This window comes from Oncorhynchus keta, chromosome 1, assembly GCF_023373465.1.
Source record: "Oncorhynchus keta strain PuntledgeMale-10-30-2019 chromosome 1, Oket_V2, whole genome shotgun sequence".
NCBI classification, from domain to species: domain Eukaryota; kingdom Metazoa; phylum Chordata; class Actinopteri; order Salmoniformes; family Salmonidae; genus Oncorhynchus; species Oncorhynchus keta.
This window is the reverse complement of record NC_068421.1, coordinates 4,537,432-4,557,035: the sequence shown is the minus strand read 5'-3', so window position 1 is coordinate 4,557,035 and position 19,604 is coordinate 4,537,432. Positions and strand designations below refer to the sequence as shown.

General features: G+C 48.3%; 1 protein-coding gene across 50 annotated transcripts in view; it reads left to right on the top strand.

Annotated features, from left to right (window-relative positions):
- Positions 1-13,007: 13,007 nt before the first annotated feature.
- Positions 13,008-19,604, top strand: part of LOC118375885 (arf-GAP with Rho-GAP domain, ANK repeat and PH domain-containing protein 1-like) — a 95,479-nt gene continuing 88,882 nt past the window's right edge. For all 50 annotated transcript variants that reach the window (XM_052462814.1, XM_052462628.1, XM_052462664.1 and 47 more), the window contains exon 1: positions 13,008-13,670. In XM_052462814.1, the coding sequence (XP_052318774.1) occupies positions 13,456-13,670 (215 nt within the window). In that variant the 5' untranslated portion in view covers positions 13,008-13,455. The remainder of the gene's footprint in view (positions 13,671-19,604) is intronic.

The window sequence follows — 19,604 nt, the reverse complement described above, 5'->3', positions numbered from 1 at the left end:
GGAACCAAAGTGTGTGTGTGTGTGTGTGCGTGCGCTTTATCCGCATCAGTGGAAACACTGAGTGTTAGATTTTTAAAGTGCTATTTCCTTTTCAGTATGCTCGTATACTTTTGGCCATTCTAGTTGACATGCTAGCTGTTAGCCTTTCTAGTTGACATGTGTTTTAGGGTCAGTATCTTATTCAGTTTTTCCACGAGGATGTTTTTCATCAGGGGGGTGCATTGCTATTAGCGCAATGACATGCAAGCTGTGGGCCATGTGATAGCTGTGGGCCATGTGATAGCTGTGGGCCATATGCTAGCTGTGGGCCATGCTAGCTGTGGGCCATGCTAGTTGACATGCTAGCTGTTAGCCTTTCTAGTTGACATGCTAGCTGTGGGCCATTCTAGTTGACATGCTAGCTGTGGGCCATTCTAGTTGACATGCTAGCTGTTAGCCTTTGTAGTTGACATGCTAGCTGTTAGCCTTTCTAGTTGACATGCTAGCTGTGGGCCATTCTAGTTGACATGCTAGCTGTTAGCCTTTGTAGTTGACATGCTAGCTGTTAGCCTTTCTAGTTGACATGCTAGCTGTGGGCCATTCTAGTTGACATGCTAGCTGTTAGCCTTTGTAGTTGACATGCTAGCTGTTAGCCTTTGTAGTTGACATGCTAGCTGTTAGCCTTTGTAGTTGACATGCTATTTGTTCCAGTCACAGGCAGCAGAGAACTGGAAGGAAAGGCGGCCAAATGAGGTGTTGGCTTTAGGGATGATCAGTGAGATACACCTGCTGGAGCACGTGCTACGGGTGGCTGTTGCCATCGTGACCAGTGAACTGAGATAAGGTGGAGCTTTACCTAGCATGGACTTGACCTGGAGCCAGTGGGTCTGGCGACGAATATGTAGCGAGGGCCAGCCGACTAGAGCATACAGGTCGCAGTGGTGGGTGGTATAAGGTGCTTTAGTAACAATGAGGATGGCACTGTGATAAACTGCATCCAGTTTGCTGAGTAGAGTATTGGAAGCCATTTTGTAGATGACATCGCCAAAGTCGAGGATCGGTAGGATAGTCAGTTTTACTAGGGTAAGTTTGGCGGCGTGAGTGAAAGAGGCTTTGTTGCGAAATAGAAAGCCGATTCTAGATTTGATTTTGGATTGTAGATGTTTGATATGAGTCTGGAAGGAGAGTTTACAGTCTAGCCAGACACCTAGGTACTTATAGATGTCCACATATCCTAGGTCGGAACCATCCAGGGTGGTGATGCTAGTCGGGCATACGGTTGAAAAGCATGCATTTGGTTTTACTAGCGTTTAAGAGCAATTGGAGGCCACGGAAGGAGTGTTGTATGGCATTGAAGCTCGTTTGGAGGTTAGATAGCACAGTGTCCAAGGAAGGGCCAGAAGTATACAGAATGGTGTCGTCTGTGTAGAGGTGGATCAGGGAATCGCCCGCAGCAAGAGCATGTTGGCCGAGGTTGGAGTAGCCAGGAGGAAGGCATGGCCAGCCGTTGAGAAATGCGTCTATTGGTTCCTGACTTCCCTGAACAGTTGCATATCGCGGGGACTATTCAATGCTATTGCAGTCTGCCACAGAATGTTTTTGTGCTGGCCGAGGGCAGTCAGGTCTGTTCTTAGTTCTGCATTTTCTGAAAGGGGCATGCTTATCTAAGATGGTGAGGAAGTTACTTTTAAAGAATGACCAGGCATCCTCAACTGACAGGATGAGGTCAATATCCTTCCAGGATACCCGGGCCAGGTCGATTAGGAAGGCCTGCTCGCAGAACTGTTTTAGGGAGCGTTTGATAGTGATTAGGGGTGGTCGTTTGACTGCGGACCCATAGCGGATACAGGCAATGAGGCAGTGATCGCTGAGATCTTGATTAAAGACAACGGAGGTGTATTTTGAGGGCCAGTTGGTCAGGATAACGTCTATGAGGGTGCCCTTGTTTTACAGATTTAGGGTTGTACCTGGTGGGTTCCTTGATGATTTGTGTGAGATTGAGGGCATCTAGCTTAGATTGTAGGACTGCTGGGGTGTTAAGCATATCCCAGTTTAGGTCACCTAACAGAACAAACTCTGAAGCTAGATGGGGGGCAATCAATTCACAAATGGTGTCCAGGGCACAGCTGGGAGCTGAGGGGAGTCGGTAGCAGGCGGCAACAGTGAGAGACTTATTTCTGGAGAGATTAATTTTAAAAATTAGAAGTTCGAACTGTTTGGGTATGGACCTGGAAAGTATGACATTACTTTGCAGGCTTTCCTCCCCCTTTGGCAGTTCTATCTTGACGGAAAATGTTATAGTTGAGTATGGAAATCTCAGAATTTTTGGTGGCCTTCCTAAACCAGGATTCAGACACAGCAAGGACATCAGGGTTGGCAGAGTGTGCTAAAGCAGTAAGTAAAACAAACTTAGGGAGGAGGCTTCTGATGTTGACATGCATGAAACCAAGGCTTTTTCGATCACAGAAGTCAACAAATGAGGGTGCCTGGGGACACGCAGGGCCTGGGTTTACCTCCACATCACCCGCGGAACAGAGGAGGAGTAGGATGAGGGTACGGCTGGTCGCCTAGAGCGTGGTCGCCTGGTCGCCTAGAGCGTTGGGGACAAAGAATAAAAGGAGCAGATTTCTGGGCGTGGTAGAATATATTCAGGGCATAATGCGCAGACAGGGGTATGGTGGGGTGCGGGTACAGCAGAGGTAAGCCCAGGCACTGGGTGATGATAAGAGAGATTGTATCTCTGGACATGCTGGTTGTAATGGGTGAGGTCACCGCATGTGTGGGAGGTGGGACAAAAGAGGTATCAGAGGTATGAAGAGTGGAACTAGGGGATCCATTGTAAACTAAAACAATGATAACTAACCTAAACAACAGTATACAAGGCATATTGACATTTGAGAGAGACATACAGCGAGGCATAAAGTAATCACAGGTGTTGATTGGGAGAGCTAGCTAAAACAACAGGTGAGACAACAACAGCTAATCAGCTAACACAACAACAGCAGGTAAAAAGGCGATGACTAGGTAGGGAGGGTCGGATTAACTGCACACAGAGCCTGAGTTTGCGGCTGGGGCAGACAGATAAAAAATAAAATAAACAGAATGTAGTACCGTGATTAATGGACAGTCCAGTAGGCATCAGCTATGTAGCCAAGTGATCATAGTGTCCAGGGGGCAGCAGTAGATGGAACAGGGGAGCCCCACTACGCTAACGACACGGCGTTTAAAGTTAGTAGTGTCTGCTCCAACGGAGGCCGGATGAAGGCGCAGCGGATGGAGTATTCGTCGGCAGACCAGTCGTGGTGGTGCGGCGGGAAGCCGTGTCGACAGAGAATCCAAGCCAGATGGCGAAAGAGGTATTGTGGAATTTAGTTTGCTAGCCGGGAGATGAGCCTCAGGGAATAGCTTCGGTACTAGGTGCCATGGGGAGTGAAAGCTAGCTAGCTGTGAGCTAGCTAGCTGTGAAGATCAGAAGTAGTGGTCCAGGGATTACGGCAGGAATCCGGCATTGTTGTGGAGAGACAGTCCGATATTGGTAGACAAGCGATATTGGTAGAGAGGCGAGTATTATCCAGGCTAAAAACAGGGCTGGTATCTGTGCAGAAGGTAAAAGCTGCTCGCAGTGGCTAACAATGATTAAATAGCTTGTAGCTGGTTAGCTTCTGGAGATTCTTGAATGTGTTCTAACATCGAAAATAATAGCGATTCCGTATCACATTGAGTGAGACAGGTTACCAGAAGGTATAATCGAATAAAAAAATAGAGAAGAGATTGAAAATAAATGGAAATTTATATACAAAAAAAACAAAAGTACACGAGAGGACAAAACAAACACGTCTTTACTGCTACGCCATCTTGGAAGACATGATAGCTCTTGTCCATTCTAGTTGACATGCTAGCTGTTAGCCTTTCTAGTCATGCTAGCTGTTAGCCTTTCTAGCCACAGCTAGCATGTCAACCGCTACTAAATGAATGTACGGGAAACACTGCTACTTGACTTTGGGGCCAGATCATTTAATATTAATTTCTCTACTATAAGCCACCTCCATAATTTTAGCTCTAGTCTGTGTGTGTGTGTGTGTGTGTAGTTTGATCTCAGTGTCTCTTTGAGGCCATTGCCTGAACGGAGTTTAACTCTGGCATTGAGAGAGATGGTTCGAAAGGCTGATCTAAAATCTGACCTGTGGGAGAGAAGAGGCTACCGTGACTCATGTTGCCTCCACCCTCTCTCAACGGTCTGATTTAAGAGAAAACAAAGAGATTGGCCCGTCTGTGACACACTCATCACTCGAGAATGCACATAAGACCTGCTGCAACCCTGAGTTAGGGTAAGTTCAGCCAGGGTTAGTGATAGTCCAGGATAGGGTTAGCCTGGGTTAGTGATAGTCCGGGATAGGGTTAGCCTGGGTTAGTGATAGTCCGGGATAGGGTTAGTCTGGGTCGCTATGGGAGTCTGTAATAGCTGAGATTATGAAACATCTCCCTGTGAAATGTTGCACCCCAGGGTAGCAGCAGAGTATAGAGAGGATGATCTCTAGTACCCCAGTCTCCATCCCACCTCTGTCACCCTCCTCTCTGCAGCCCAGCAGCCCTCCATGGGTGAGGAGGGGGACAGGGACAGGGCAGACCCCCTAGGGTGTGGTATTATTCCCTTCCATATGGGACCCGTTACTAGAAGCACTGTGTCAGAGGAATTCAATGTGTGTTCGAGTTATTGAGCATGCTTGAAGCAGGGGTACCAAGGTTGGTGTGAGTCATTCTGTTTGTGTGGGTGTGTGTGTGTGTGTGTGATGGGCAGAGTGGTCTATGCATGTTTACCACTCTGTCTGTCAGGGCCGGAGACGAGTGACGGGAGGTGTGAGAGAGAGATAGCAGTGTGAGTGACGGGAGGTGTGAGAGAGAGACAGCAGTGTGAGTGACGGGAGGTGTGAGAGCGAGACAGCAGTGTGAGGAGAGTCAGGCGTTTCCTCTGTTTCCTCTGTGTTAAATGGGCAGCCTGTGGTGTGAAGCGGAGGTGCTACAATGCAGAGAAAGAGAGAGAAGGTAGCTCACATTGAGGCCATGGAAATGTCACCTTGTGATGCCACAGCCCTTCTAGAGGGCAGCTTATAAAGAACTGATAGCTGATAAACAGAGTTTAACTCTGGCGTTTTGTGTGTAGTTGAAAGGGGGTGTGAGGCTTGACCCCCCACCCCACACACACACAATCTCTTACTTCCCTTAGAGAATGTCAAAGATGTGTCAGGTAAATCTCTTAATGGAATGTCTTAAATCAGAACTCTAGTTCTGTCCTCTCCATACGATTCCCCCTGGCCTCTGTGTGTGTTTTGTGTCCTGTTATTGACCTGCCCTTGTAACAGAGGACCCCATTGTTACTTCAGTATAGAGACACTGTTATAACCAGCCTGGAGAGAGAGAGGGTTTAATAACCAGAAGCTCTAGGATCGGGTCAGTGGAGACCTGAACTGGGTACCGCTATGGAATATACACAACACAGGATTATCAAAAAATAGTTATTTCAAAAAAGGTTCAAATAAGCCTGTTGTGGCCAGCAGGCTTAGAGCGGCAATCAGACAGGTTACAGTTTCAGTGTCTTCAGTACAAAAAGCAGGTAGTAGTTTCAGTAACATGCAATTCTCAAGTAGTGTAACTGAAACACAGCAAATATCAAGTCTAAGCACACAACACATCTAGTAAGTATAAATATTCAAAAGGGTCATAAAAACTTAGTGCTTAATGCAATATACACTGCTCAAAAAAATAAAGGGAACACTTTTAAACATCACAATGTAACTCCAAGTCAATCACACTTCTGTGAAATCAAACTGTCCACTTAGGAAGCAACACTGATTGCCAATACATTTCACATGCTGTTGTGCGAATGGAATAGACAACAGGTGGAAATTATAGGCAATTAGCAAGACACCCCCAATAAAGGAGTGGTTCTGCAGGTGGTAACCACAGACCAGTTCTCAGTTCCTATGCTTCCTGGCTGATGTTTTGGGTCACTTTTGAATGCTGGCGGTGCTTTCACTCTAGTGGTAGCATGAGACGGAGTCTACAACCCACGCAAGTGGCTCAGGTAGTGCAGCTCATCCAGGATGGCACATCAATGCGAGCTGTGGCAAGAAGGTTTGCTGTGTCTGTTCAGCGTAGTGTCCAGAGCATGGAGGCGCTACCAGGAGACAGGCCAGTACATCAGGAGATGTGGAGGAGGCCGTAGGAGGGCAACAACCCAGCAGCAGGACCGCTACCTCCGCCTTGATGCAAGTGTGCATGCAAATGTGCATGTGTCTGCTCAAACGGTCAGAAACAGACTCCATGAGGGTGGTATGAGGGCCCGACGTCCACAGGTCGGAGTTGTGCTTACAGCCCAACACTGTGCAGGACATTTGGCATTTGCCAGAGAACACCAAGATTGGCAAATTCGCCACTGGCAAATTCACACTGAGCACATGTGACAGTCTGGAGACGCCGTGGAGAACGTTCTGCTGCCTGCAACATCCTCCAGCATGACCGGTTTGGCGGTGGGTCAGTCATGGTGTGGGGTGGCATTTCTTTGGGGGGCCGCACAGCCCTCCATGTGCTCGCCAGAGGTAGCCTTACTGCCATTAGGTACCGAGATGAGATCCTCAGACCCCTTGTGAGACCATATGCTGGTGCGGTCGGCCCTGGGTTCTAATGCAAGACAATGCTAGACCTCATGTGGCTGGATTGATGCTATGGACTGGCCTGCCCCTCCCCAGACCTGAATCCAATTGAGCACATCTGGGACATCATGTCTCGCTCCATCCACCAACGCCACATTGCACCACAGACTGTCCAGGAGTTGGCGGATGCTTTAGTCCAGGTCTGGGAGGAGATCCCTCAGAAGACCATCCGCCACCTCATCAGGAGCATGCCCAGGCGTTGTAGGGAGGTCATACAGGCACGTGGAGGCCACACACACTACTGAGCCTCATTTTGACTTGTTTTAAGGACATTACATCAAAGTTGGATCAGCCTGTAGTGTGGTTTTCCACTTTAATTTTGAGTGTGACTCCAAATCCAGACCTCCATGGGTTTACAAATTTGATTTCCATTGATTATTTTTGTGTGATTTTGTTGTCAGCACATTCAACTATGTAAAGAAAAAATATTTAATAAGAATAAGATCTAGGATGTGTTATTTTAGTGTTCCCTTTATTTTTTTGAGCAGTGTATAATCAAGCCCTTGTACAATCAACACAATAAATCCATTTGCTGGCTGTCTCCAAGTCCACATAACTACCGAACAAATTGTACTCAGCAATTAACATTTACACAGAGACTGAATAGAGGTTTTGTCAACTGTGAATGAACGTCAGTTTGTGGTTACACGAGGTCTGATTACCCTCTTAAAAAAAGCTGATTAAACAGCATGATCATTACACAGGTGCACCTTGTGCTGTGGACAATAAAAGGCCACTCTAGAATGGGCAGTTTTGTCACCCAACACAATGCCACAGATGTTTAAAGTTTTGAGGGAGCGTGCAATTGGCATGCTGACTGCAGGTATGTTCACCACGCCTCCAGCGTCATTTTAGAGAATTTGGCAGTACGTTCACAACCGACCTCACAACCACAGACCACGTGTAACCACGTCAGTCCAGGACCTCCACATCCTGCTACATCACCTGTGGGATTGTCTGAGGGGGGTTGTATTTCTGTCTTTAATAAAGCCCTTTAGTGGGGAAAAACTCATTCTGATTGGCTGGGCCTGGCTCCCCAGTGGGTGGACCTAGCTTCCAAGTGGGTTGTGCCTATTTCAATTGACTGACTTCCTTCTGTGAACTCAGTAACATCTTACAAATGGTTGCAGGTTGTGTCCCTCTTTATTGTTTACAGTGTAGACTCAACAGAGCCATTCAGCTGTTGACTTGGCACCAATCTTCTTAGCACTTTGGTGCGGAACAGTCCAGAATTGCCCTTAGTCGTGTGTGCGTGTGTGTGTGTGTGTGTAAATCAAATTTCATTTGTCACATACACATGGTTAGCAGATGTTAATGCGAGTGTAGCGAAATGCTTGTGCTTCTAGTTCCGACAATGCAGTAATAACCAACAAGTAATCTAACTAACAATTCCAAAACTACTGTCTTATACACAGTGTAAGGGGATAAAGAATATGTACATAAGGATATATGAATGAGTGATGGTACGGAGCAGCATAGGCAAGATACAGTAGATGGTATCGAGTACAGTATATACATATGAGATGAGTATGTAAACAAAGTGGCATAGTTAAAGTGGCTAGTGATACATGTATTACATAAGGATGCAGTCGATGATAGAGTACAGTATATACGTATGCATATGAGATGAATAATGTAGGGTAAGTAACATTATATAAGGTAGCATTGTTTAAAGTGGCTAGTGATATATTTACATAATTTCCCATCAATTCCCATTATTAAAGTGGCTGGAGTTGAGTCAGTGTCAGTGTGTTGGCAGCAGCCACTCAATGTTAGTGGTGGCTGTTTAACAGTCTGATGGCCTTGAGATAGAAGCTGTTTTTCAGGCTCTCGGTCCCAGCTTTGATGCACCTGTACTGACCTCGCCTTCTGGATGATAGCGGGGTGAACAGGCAGTGGTTCGGGTGGTTGATGTCCTTGATGATCTTTATGGCCTCCCTGTAACATCGGGTGGTGTAGGTGTCCTGGAGGGCAGGTAGTTTGCCCCCAGTGATGCGTTGTGCAGACTTCACTACCCTCTGGAGAGCCTTACGGTTGAGGGCGGAGCAGTTGCCGTACCAGGCGGTGATACAGCCCGCCAGGATGCTCTCGATTGTGCATCTGTAGAAGTTTGTGAGTGCTTTTGGTGACAAGCCAAATTTCTTCAGCCTCCTGGCTACTACTGACTCAGGCTACTACTGACTGTTGTTCCTCAATTCTCGAAAAGAGAGAGAGAGAGAAGTTTTGACTATGTACAGACTCAGTGAGCATAGCTTTGCTATTGAGAAAGGCTATACACGCACACTGACCACAAAATGAGGTGGAAACTGAGCTGCAATTCCTAACCTCTGATTACACAGACCCACAAAGAATTTGAAAACAAATCCAGTGTTGATAAACTCCCATATGTGAAATACCAGTATCACAGCAGAAATATGTGTGGCCTGTTTCCACAAGGACAACCCAGTGAAGAACAAACACCATTGTAAATACAACTCATATTTATGTTTATTTATTTTCCCTTTTGTACTTTAACTATTTGCTCATTGTTACAACACTGTATATAGAAATAATATGACATTTGATATGTCTCTATTCCTTTGGAACTTTTGTGAATGTAATGCTTACTGTTCATTTCACTTTTTTTTAAATCTATTTCATTTGCAATGTAAACATATATTTCCCATGCCAATAAATCCCCTTAAATTGAGAGAGCGAGAGCACAGCGTTTCTCTCCGTGGTCTCTGGTCTGTCAGTTAGAGGAAGACAGGAAATGATTTTGCAATTATTTTACAGACACTTATGTCCTTCAACACACACACACACACACACACACACACACACACACACACACACACACACACACACAGATGGTGTCCATTTAACATGCAAAATAGACACCGGTTGTGTGTGTCCATCATATAAAGACACAGTCCTTAGATCACTCTGTTTTAGCAGTACCAGGTACAGGCAGGCCTGTGTGTGTGTGTGTGTGTTGACTCTCTTGTGATGGGTGATTGACACCACCTCTGTCCTTCAGTCTGATGGTCTGTTAGTCTGGTCTTTCTGGTTCCAGAATAAAATGGAGTTGACCTATTAGACTGTTTTCTGCACGGTGGTAATGAAGTCTTACGTTGATGTGTGTTATGTGTAATATGTCTCTTGTGTCACTCGGCTCTTACATCCTTGTACAAAGCATCCTCTTGTTCCACATCTGAGTTACCGTTGAAGCTATGAGATGTGGTGAACGTACAGTGCTTGATGTCTGATACACATTCATCTGGTAGTTTCTACAGTATTTCTCCAAAGGAGAAGAATATTCACATACTCTACTACTGGGATTCCACTTTAGTCCTTTAAATTAATTAATTTTATATTTATTATTATATTTACTTTTCTATTATCAGGCCAAGGTCTCTTTTACAGATGAATTCCATAAATAAAAGAAAATACACACTTTATCTAAATAAAGAGACAGAATACAAGCAGAAGGAAAAACACGGTCATAACTAAACAGACATTCATCAGTAACTAGGTCCCTATTTATAGAAGGCAGTTTAGAAAAAGTATAATTATGACTTTAGTTGGTGTATTAAAGAACTGCGTGTGTGTTTGTCAGAGAGAGAGAGAGAGAGAGAGATGGAGAAATAGTGGTCTCAGCTGGTGGAGGTTTTTAAAGAGCACACCACAGTTTTTAGACTCCATAGATTAAGATCTGTTGATCACTTAAAGTGTTACTTTAAGACTAGGTATTTTTAGTTTAGGTTAGGAGGAGAGAAAGAGGAATCTTCTATCATCTTTGTGTGTGTGTGTGTGTGTGTGTGTGTGTGTGTGTGTGTGTGTGTGTGTGTGTGTGTGTGTGTGTGTGTGTGTGTGTGTGTGTGTGTGTGTGTTGATGCAGTGTGTGTGTTTGTGGTCTGTTTAGAGATGGTGGTGTCTTATCTGTGGTGAGATAGAAAGCTAGAGAAAAGAGGGCAAGAGGAAGAAAATATAATTTACCAACAGTAAAGCTTTTGCTCTGGTGTTCCTTGACCAAACGGTGGAACGTCTTGATGTTGAAAGTCTGTGAAAGATGGTAAACGCTAGTCTTATACTGTAACATCCTCTTCATGGGGTTTCCGTGTGTATGTTGTCATGGGAAATTCTTATACAGGGACACTCATAGTCAATCTTAAATTAATCATTGTTTATTGCCAGAGTGCTGGAGAGGTTCCAACCAACTCAATACACCATAGTACACATGTCAATCAGGAGCTCTGCCTGGGGCTCTACTGGTTCAGAACATGTGACCGACCAATACTGGTTCAGAACATGTGACCGACCAATACTGGTTCAGAACATGTGACCGACCAATACTGGTTCAGAACATGTGACCGACCAATACTGGTTCAGAACATGTGACCGACCAATACTGGTTCAGAACATGTGACCGACCAATACTGGTTCAGAACATGTGACCGACCAATACTGGTTCAGAACATGTGACCCAATACTGGTTCAGAACATGTGACAAATACTGGTTCAGAACATGTGACCGACCAATACTGGTTCAGAACATGTGACCGACCAATACTGGTTCAGAACATGTGACCGACCAATACTGGTTCCAATACTGGTTCAGAACATGTGACCGACCAATACTGGTTCAGAACATGTGACCGACCAATACTGGTTCAGAACATGTGACCGACCAATACTGGTTCAGAACATGTGACCGACCAATACTGGTTCAGAACATGTGACCGACCAATACTGGTTCAGAACATGTGACCGACCAATACTGGTTCAGAACATGTGACCGACCAATACTGGTTCAGAACATGTGACCGACCAATACTGGTTCAGAACATGTGACCGACCAATACTGGTTCAGAACATGTGACCGACCAATACTGGTTCAGAACATGTGACCGACCAATACTGGTTCAGAACATGTGACCGACCAATACTGGTTCAGAACATGTGACCGACCAATACTGGTTCAGAACATGTGACCGACCAATACTGGTTCAGAACATGTGACCGACCAATACTGGTTCAGAACATGTGACCGACCAATACCTTACAAGGCTTCTTTCTCTCTAAGCTGAGACCTTGAACAGAACACGGTCTGGGCGTACTGCCACATTGCAGGTACTGATAGTGAAGATTTGTACAGTCAGCCACTTGCATGAACACAGAAATGGGTTATTAGAACAGCACATGAATAGAAAACGTAAATGAGTTATAATAAGAAAAGCACAAATATTAAAATTCCACTTACAATGTGTTTCTGAACGTAATATACTGACAGTGAATTGTACTGACTGAGATGTACACTTCTATTGATAAAGGTTTAAATCCTAATCTGTCTTCCTGTTTCTGCCACAGGTTTGATCTGAACACTGCCTGGACACACCACACAGGGACACACACAGGGACACACACACAGGGACACACATCTTCACACACACGTACACGTAGACACACACACTCTGTGGTGATGTCTGAGGCGGAGGGGTGTGTGTCGGTGTGGGAGTGGCTGTGTGCTCTGCATCTGGACCAGTATTTCCCAGTGTTCCAGGACGCGGGGTTTGGAACGTTGTTGGAATGCCAAGGGCTGACCCAGGATCAGCTGGAGACGATTGGAATCAAACTGCCTGGGCACCGCAAACGCATCTTAGTCAGTCTGCAAAAAACACACCACCACACACACCCCGAGAGAGAGCACGATGCCTTACTCACACATCTGGCTGCAGAGGGAGACCAGAGAGAGGAAGAGAGAGCTGTGTTCAGACCCAGTCCTTTGGGGAGAGAGACACCACTACCTGCACAGAGACCAGTATCCAGAGGAGAGAGACCAGTCCCTAAGGAGAGATCAGTGTTCAGGGAAGAAGAGAGGGATGGAGAGAGACCGAGACCAATCCCCAAGGAGAGGACTAAGTACCGCTCTGTGCCTGTAGAGACATTGGACTGTGCCCAGACTTCCCCCCATCCCAACCCTACCTTCTGCCCTACCACCCCCAATCCCAACTCTACCTCCTACTCTACCGCCCCCCATTCTACTGCCCAGGACCCCCCCTTACCCCCCATCCCCCCTCGCAGCACCCCAAACGGCCCCCCACTACGCTTCATCCCCACCTCCCCTAAACACTCCCCCATGGCACCCAAACCCAGACATAAACATAACAATACACACTCCTCTACAAACACTCCGACCACAGTACCCCTCCCTAGCCTCTCCCCCAATCCCCTCACAGTACCCCTCCCTAGCCTCTCCCCCAATCCCCTCACAGTACCCCTCCCTAGCCTCTCCCCCAATCCCCTCACCCCTCCCTAGCCTAATCCCAGTACCCTCCCTAGCCTCTCCCCCAATCCCCTCACAGTACCCCTCCCTAGCCTCTCCCCCAATCCCCTCACAGTACCCCTCCCTAGCCTCTCCCCCAATCCCCTCACAGTACCCCTCCCTAGCCTCTCTCCCAATCCCCTCACAGTACCCCTCCCTAGCCTCTCCCCCAATCCCCTCACAGTACCCCTCCCTAGCCTCTCCACCAATCCCCCCACAGTACCCCTCCCTATCCTCTCCACCAAACCCCTCACTGTACCCCTCCCTAGCCTCTCCACCAATCCCCTCACAGTACCTCTCCCTATCCTCTCTCCCTCGCCTGTTTCACCAGCCAGACACCCCCATCAGGTGGGGGAGGGAGGGAGAAAGCCCTCTCCTGTTTCACCAGCCAGACACCCCCAGCAGGTGGGGGAGGGAGGGAGAAAGCCCTCTCCTGTTTCACCAGCCAGACACCCCCAGCAGATGGGGGAGGGAGGGAGAAAGCCCTCCCCTGTTTCGTCCTCTTCCTCCTCCTCTTCCTTCTCAGTTGAACAATATGACCACTCTTCCTCTTCTGATCAATGCGTGCCCACCCTCCCCCCTAAAGTCTACGTGGTGGGGGCGGGCCCTAAAGAGCCTCGCGGCCCTGCTCCAATCCCACGTCAACCTCCTGTTTTGCCCCCCAGAACCACACATAGGTAAGAGGGCCTCTGATTGGCCCCCAATGTTGTCAGTTCTACTTCTGTCGTTTGTTCTATTGCATTAGAGACAATCTAAACCAACAGTCTCAAATAAACTGCTTAACCTTTCAGAAGTGTGTGTTTGTGTGTGTGTGTTTGAGGGTACGTGTGAGTGTGTGTGCGGGTGAGTGAGCTCGTGTTTGTGTGTGTGAGTGAGTGTGAGCGCGTGCTTGTGTGTGTGTGTGTGTGTGTGTGTGTGTGTGTGTGTGTGTGTGAGCGCGTGCTTGTGTGTGTGTGTGTGTGTGTGTGTGTGTGTGTGTGTTTGAGGGTACGTGTGAGTGTGTGTGCGTGTGAGTGAGCGTGAGCGCGTGCTTGTGTGTGTGGTGAGGTTTCACAGGAGCAGTCATATCTCTGGCTGTGAAGAGCTTCACCCCCCTCTACAGGCCAGCAGTCTGTTTCCTCATCATATGCCCTATCCTGATCATATTCAGTTTGTCCACCAGGTTGTGACCCTGCTGCATTAGTGCTTTGTGTGTGTGTGTGTGTGTGTGTGTGTGTGTGTGTGTGTGTGTGTGTGTGTGTGTGTGTGTGTGTGTGTGTGTGTGTGTGTGTGTGTGTGTGTGTGTGTGTGTGTGTGTGTGTGTGTGTGTGAGCTCAAGGTCTACTGTACACAGACCTGCTGCTACTCAGAGTATATCTCACAGGGACTGTGTACGGGAGGGAGTAGTCTATACAGACTACTTTCTATGGTCATGAGGAACTATGTTAACAATTCTACTCCGGTTTCACTAGGGATTCAGTAACCCGTGTGTGTGTGCAGGCTGGTCTCTGTTAGAAATGTTTACGAAGTAGAGAAGGGCTGACTCTCCAGCTTGGTGGTCAAATGAACTCTTTCCCTCAGGTGAGCTGCGTTATTCTGCTCAGTTTCTGTTGCCTCTGTGCAGAGGAAAGAAAAACCCTGTTTCAGAGAAAAGGTTTAGCCCTATGGCTAGATTTACAAAAACACAGTCTCTCTCTCATGCTCTCTCTCAACCCACCTCTCTCTCTATCAAATTAATTAATAGGGCTTTATTGGCATGGGAAACATGTTTACATTGCCAAAGCAAGTGAAATAGATAATAAATGAATAAATGAACAGTAAACATTAACCACAAAAGTTTTAAAAAGTAATAGGGACATTTCAAAAGTCACATTATGGCTATGTACAGTGTTATCACGATGTGCAAGTAGTTAAAGTACGAAATGTTACGCAGTGTGGAACAGGGGAACCCAAGAGCAGACGAGGACGAGGACACTTGGATGAAGGTATCAGGGGGAGATGGAGTGCAGGTCAGGGGATGCTCGGGTGGGTTGCAGTAAACCAGGTGCGGAGGCTAAGGCTGGAGCGAGAGGGGTTGGGACAGGGTAAGCAGGTCTGGAGGCTAAGGCTGGAGCGAGAGGGGCTGGGACAGGCTAAGCAGGTGCGGAGGCTGAGGCTGGAGCGAGAGGGGCTGGGACAGGGTAAGCAGGTGCGGAGGCTGAGGCTGGAGCGAGAGGGGCTGGGTCAGGGTAAGCAGGTGTGGAGGCTGAGGCTGGAGCGAGAGGGGCTGGGACAGGGTAAGCAGGTGCGGAGGCTGCGGCTGGAGCGAGAGGGGCTGGGACAGGGTAAGCAGGTGCGGAGGCTGAGGCTGGAGCGAGAGGGGCTGGGACAGGGTAAGCAGGTGCGGAGGCTGCGGCTGGAGCGAGAGGGGCTGGGACAGGGTAAGCAGGTGCGGAGGCTAAGGCTGGAGCGAGAGGGGTTGGGACAGGGTAAGCAGGTGCGGAGGCTGAGGCTGGAGCGAGAGGGGTTGGGACAGGGTAAGCAGGTGCGGAGGCTGAGGCTGGAGAGAGAGGGGCTGGGACAGGGTAAGCAGGTGCGGAGGCTGAGGCTGGAGCGAGAGGGGTTGGGACAGGGTAAGCAGGTGCAGAGGCTGAGGCTGGAGCGAGAGGGGCTGGGACAGGGTAAGTAGGTGCGGAGGCTGAGGCTGGAGCGAGAGGGGTTGGGACAGGGTAAGCAGGTGCGGAGGCTGAGGCTGGAGCGAGAGGGGCTGGGACAGGGTAAGCAGGTGCGGAGGCTGAGGCTGGAGCGAGAGGGGCTGGGACAGGGTAAGCAGGTGCGGAGGCTAAGGCTGGAGCGAGAGGGGTTGGGACAGGGTAAGCAGGTGCGGAGGCTGAGGCTGGAGCGAGAGGGGTTGGGACAGGGTAAGCAGGTGCGGAGGCTAAGGCTGGAGCGAGAGGGGTTGGGACAGGGTAAGCAGGTGCGGAGGCTGAGGCTGGAGCGAGAGGGGTTGGGACAGGGTAAGCAGGTGCGGAGGCTGAGGCTGGAGCGAGAGGGGTTGGGACAGGGTAAGCAGGTGCAGAGGCTGAGGCTGAGGCTGAGGCTGGAGCGAGAGGGGTTGGGACAGGGTAAGCAGGTCCGGAGGTTGAGGCTGGAGCGAGAGGGGTTGGGACAGGGTAAGCAGGTCCGGAGGCTGAGGCTGGAGCGAGAGGGGCTGGGACAGGGTAAGCAGCTGCGGAGGCTGAGGCTGGAGCGAGAGGGGTTGGGACAGGGTAAGCAGGTCCGGAGGAGAATCCAAGGGAGCAGTAGAGTGGGGAATCCAGAACAGAGTAGCAGGATGACGAGACGTGGGACTGGAGACGGGGGCTAGAGTCAGAGCGTGCAGAAATGGGGAGGGGAGGAGAGGAAAACAGCATCCGGCAAGGAAAACAAGCACAACAGGATCTCAAAAGTAACAAACGGCTAGAAACATTTTAATCTCTGCTCAGTCAGTCTATCTGGCAGCGTGGAAGTGGCAGGGCTGAGTTTTTTTTTAGAGATATTGATTATGGAACAGGTTGCAGCTGGTGGGGATCTGCTTTGACTCCAGCACATCTGTCTCCGCCCACACAATCAGATACACAGGGAGAGAGGGAGAGAGAGTACTGGGGGAGGCGGCAGGTCAAGGAGACACAGGATGAACACTAGAGGGAGAGAGTACCGGGGGTGGCGGCAGGTCAAGGAGACACAGGATGAACACTAGAGAGAGAGAGTACTGGGGGAGTGGCAGCAGGTCAAGGAGACACAGGATGAACACTAGAGGGAGAGAGTACTGGGGGAGTGGCGGCAGGTCAAGGAGACACAGGATGAACACTAGAGGGAGAGTACTGGGGGAGGCGGCAGGTTAGGGAGACACAGGATGAGCACTAGAGAGAGAGAGTACTGGGGGAGTGGCGGCAGGTCAAGGAGACACAGGATGAACACTAGAGGGAGAGTACCGGGGGAGGCGGCAGGTCACGGAGACACAGGATGAACACTAGAGAGAGAGAGTACTGGGGGAGGCGGCAGGTCAAGGAGACACAGGATGAACACTAGAGAGAGAGTACTGGGGGAGGCGGCAGGTCAAGGAGACACAGGATGAACACTAGAGAGAGAGTACTGGGGGAGTGGCGGCAGGTCAAGGAGACACAGGATGAACACTAGAGAGAGAGTATTGGGGGAGGCGGCAGGTCAAGGAGACACAGGATGAACACTAGAGAGAGAGTACTGGGGGAGTGGCGGCAGGTCAAGGAGACACAGGATGAACACTAGAGAGAGAGTACTGGGGGAGGCGGCAGGTCAAGGAGACACAGGATGAACACTAGAGAGAGAGTACTGGGGGTGTGGCGGCAGGTCAAGGAGACACAGGATGAACACTAGAGAGAGAGTACTGGGGGAGTGGCGGCAGGTCAAGGAGAAACAGGATGAACACTAGAGAGAGAGTACTGGGGGTGTGGCGGCAGGTCAAGGAGACACAGGATGAACACTAGAGAGAGAGTACTGGGGGAGTGGCGGCAGGTCAAGGAGACACAGGATGAACACTAGAGAGAGAGTACTGGGGGTGTGGCGGCAGGTCAAGGAGAAACAGGATGAACACTAGAGAGAGAGTACTGGGGGAGTGGCGGCAGGTCAAGGAGACACAGGATGAACACTAGAGAGAGAGTACTGGGGGAGTGGCGGCAGGTCAAGGAGACACAGGATGAACACTAGAGAGAGAGTACTGGGGGAGTGGCGGCAGGTCAAGGAGAAACAGGATGAACACTAGATGGCGTTGCAGGAGCAGATGTGACACAAAAGGGAAAATAAACAAGCATAAATATGGGTTGTATTTACAATGGTGTGTGTTCTTCACTGGTTGCCCTTTTTCTTGTGGCAACAGGTCACAAATCTTGCTGCTGTGATGGCACACTGTGGTATTTCACCCAGTAGTTATGAGAGTTTATCGAATTCTTTGTGGGTCTGTGTAATCTGAGGGAAATATGTCTCTAAAATGAAGAGGAACCTGTTGGAATTGATTAACTCTTGTTAAGCTTGTACATGTTTAACTGTAAGCCATTATGTAGGCAATACTGCAGGTTTATGTTGAAAGAGAGGAGAAAGAGAGAAGGAGAGAGGGAATGGAGTCTGCTCTTACTCATTCTGAATTAGTAACACACGCGCACTACGTCTCTAAAAGTCTGCTTCCTTCACTCCTCCCACCTGCGGCAGCTCTCTCCTCCCTCTTCTCAGAGAAACGTTAGTTTCTTTCTCCCTCTCCTCCCATGTGTGTTAATCTTTCCTCTCCATTGAGGATGGCCCTGTTGGACATGCCAGGACAGGTGAGAGTGACTCTCCTCTTCTCTCCCCACTTTCTCTCCTAGTCAATATCTCTTTGGTTGTGTTAATGCTTTTCAAACTAGTGGCTGAACCAACTAACGCTGAGAGCAGGAAGAGTTCATTTCTAGCAGAGTGTGTGTGTGTGTGTGTGTGTGTGTGTGTGTGTGTGTGTGTGTGTGTGTGTGTGTGTGTGTGTGTGTGTGTGTGTGTGTGTGTGTGTGTGTGTGTGTGTGTGTGTGTGTGTGTGTGTGTGTGTGTGTGTGTGTGTGCATCAGTAGTTAGACAGTGTAGGCATCAGTAGTTAGACAGTGTAGCTGTGTACAGGGACAAGGAGTCATTAAGAAGTTGCTGATGTAGTAGTTTTCTGTCAGTGACTTTGACCCAGTGATTTTGTCATTGTAAGGACAGATTCAGGAAGGGAAGTAGATGTCACTTTGGGATGATAATATATTTTTGACGATCTCTCCTCCCTCTGTAATTCCACAGTTGGGCAATGAGTCAATTATATATTTCCCACAGACTTGCTGTGGTGGTTTCACGGTAGTGAATGAGTTGGCTTGAGTTAGGGCTGTTACGGTGACCGTATTACCGCCACACCGGTGGTTATGAGTCATGACGGCTGTCAAATTCCACGTGACTGTTTAGTCACGGTAATTAGGCATCTCCAAGCTCTGATGCTGCTGATGGTCATTATTAGCCCAACAAACATCCTACCTGCCTGGTACTCAGAACTCTATTGTCCCTCTAATCACTCTAAAAATCAATGCAAACGTAATCGAAAATCAAATCAAACACTTCATGAGAGCCCATGAGCTCATGTTACGTAACATTTCTATAGGATATGCAATTGTGTGAGAAAACGACAGAGTGATGGCCTCTATTAAAAAGAGGAGGATCCCATCAGCTTTCCGTAGGCTAGGCCTACTATATTTACATTGCTTCTCTTTACAACAGGAGTAATCACCTACCGGGCTGGCATGAAAATGAACCACAGGAATAGTGTCCACTGTCCCTGTTTCGAGACAGGGGCATGTTCATGGTGCATTCGAAATCCAATAAACAGCATGAGCTGAACACCCAGAAAACATGATTTAGTGTAGATGTGCTAACAGTGAATAAACGATAAGCTATGAAAATAGAGTCGCACACTCTCTATATATATACTCCCAGTAGTCATCAGTAAATCATCGATGTTCTGTGCCTTCTTCAGGGTAATGTGAATCAAAACAAATTTCACACATATACTAAATAATATATGTAAAGAGAAGAATAGTCTGATGGGTGACAATATTAGCCTATCACTTGTGAATGATGTATTATCA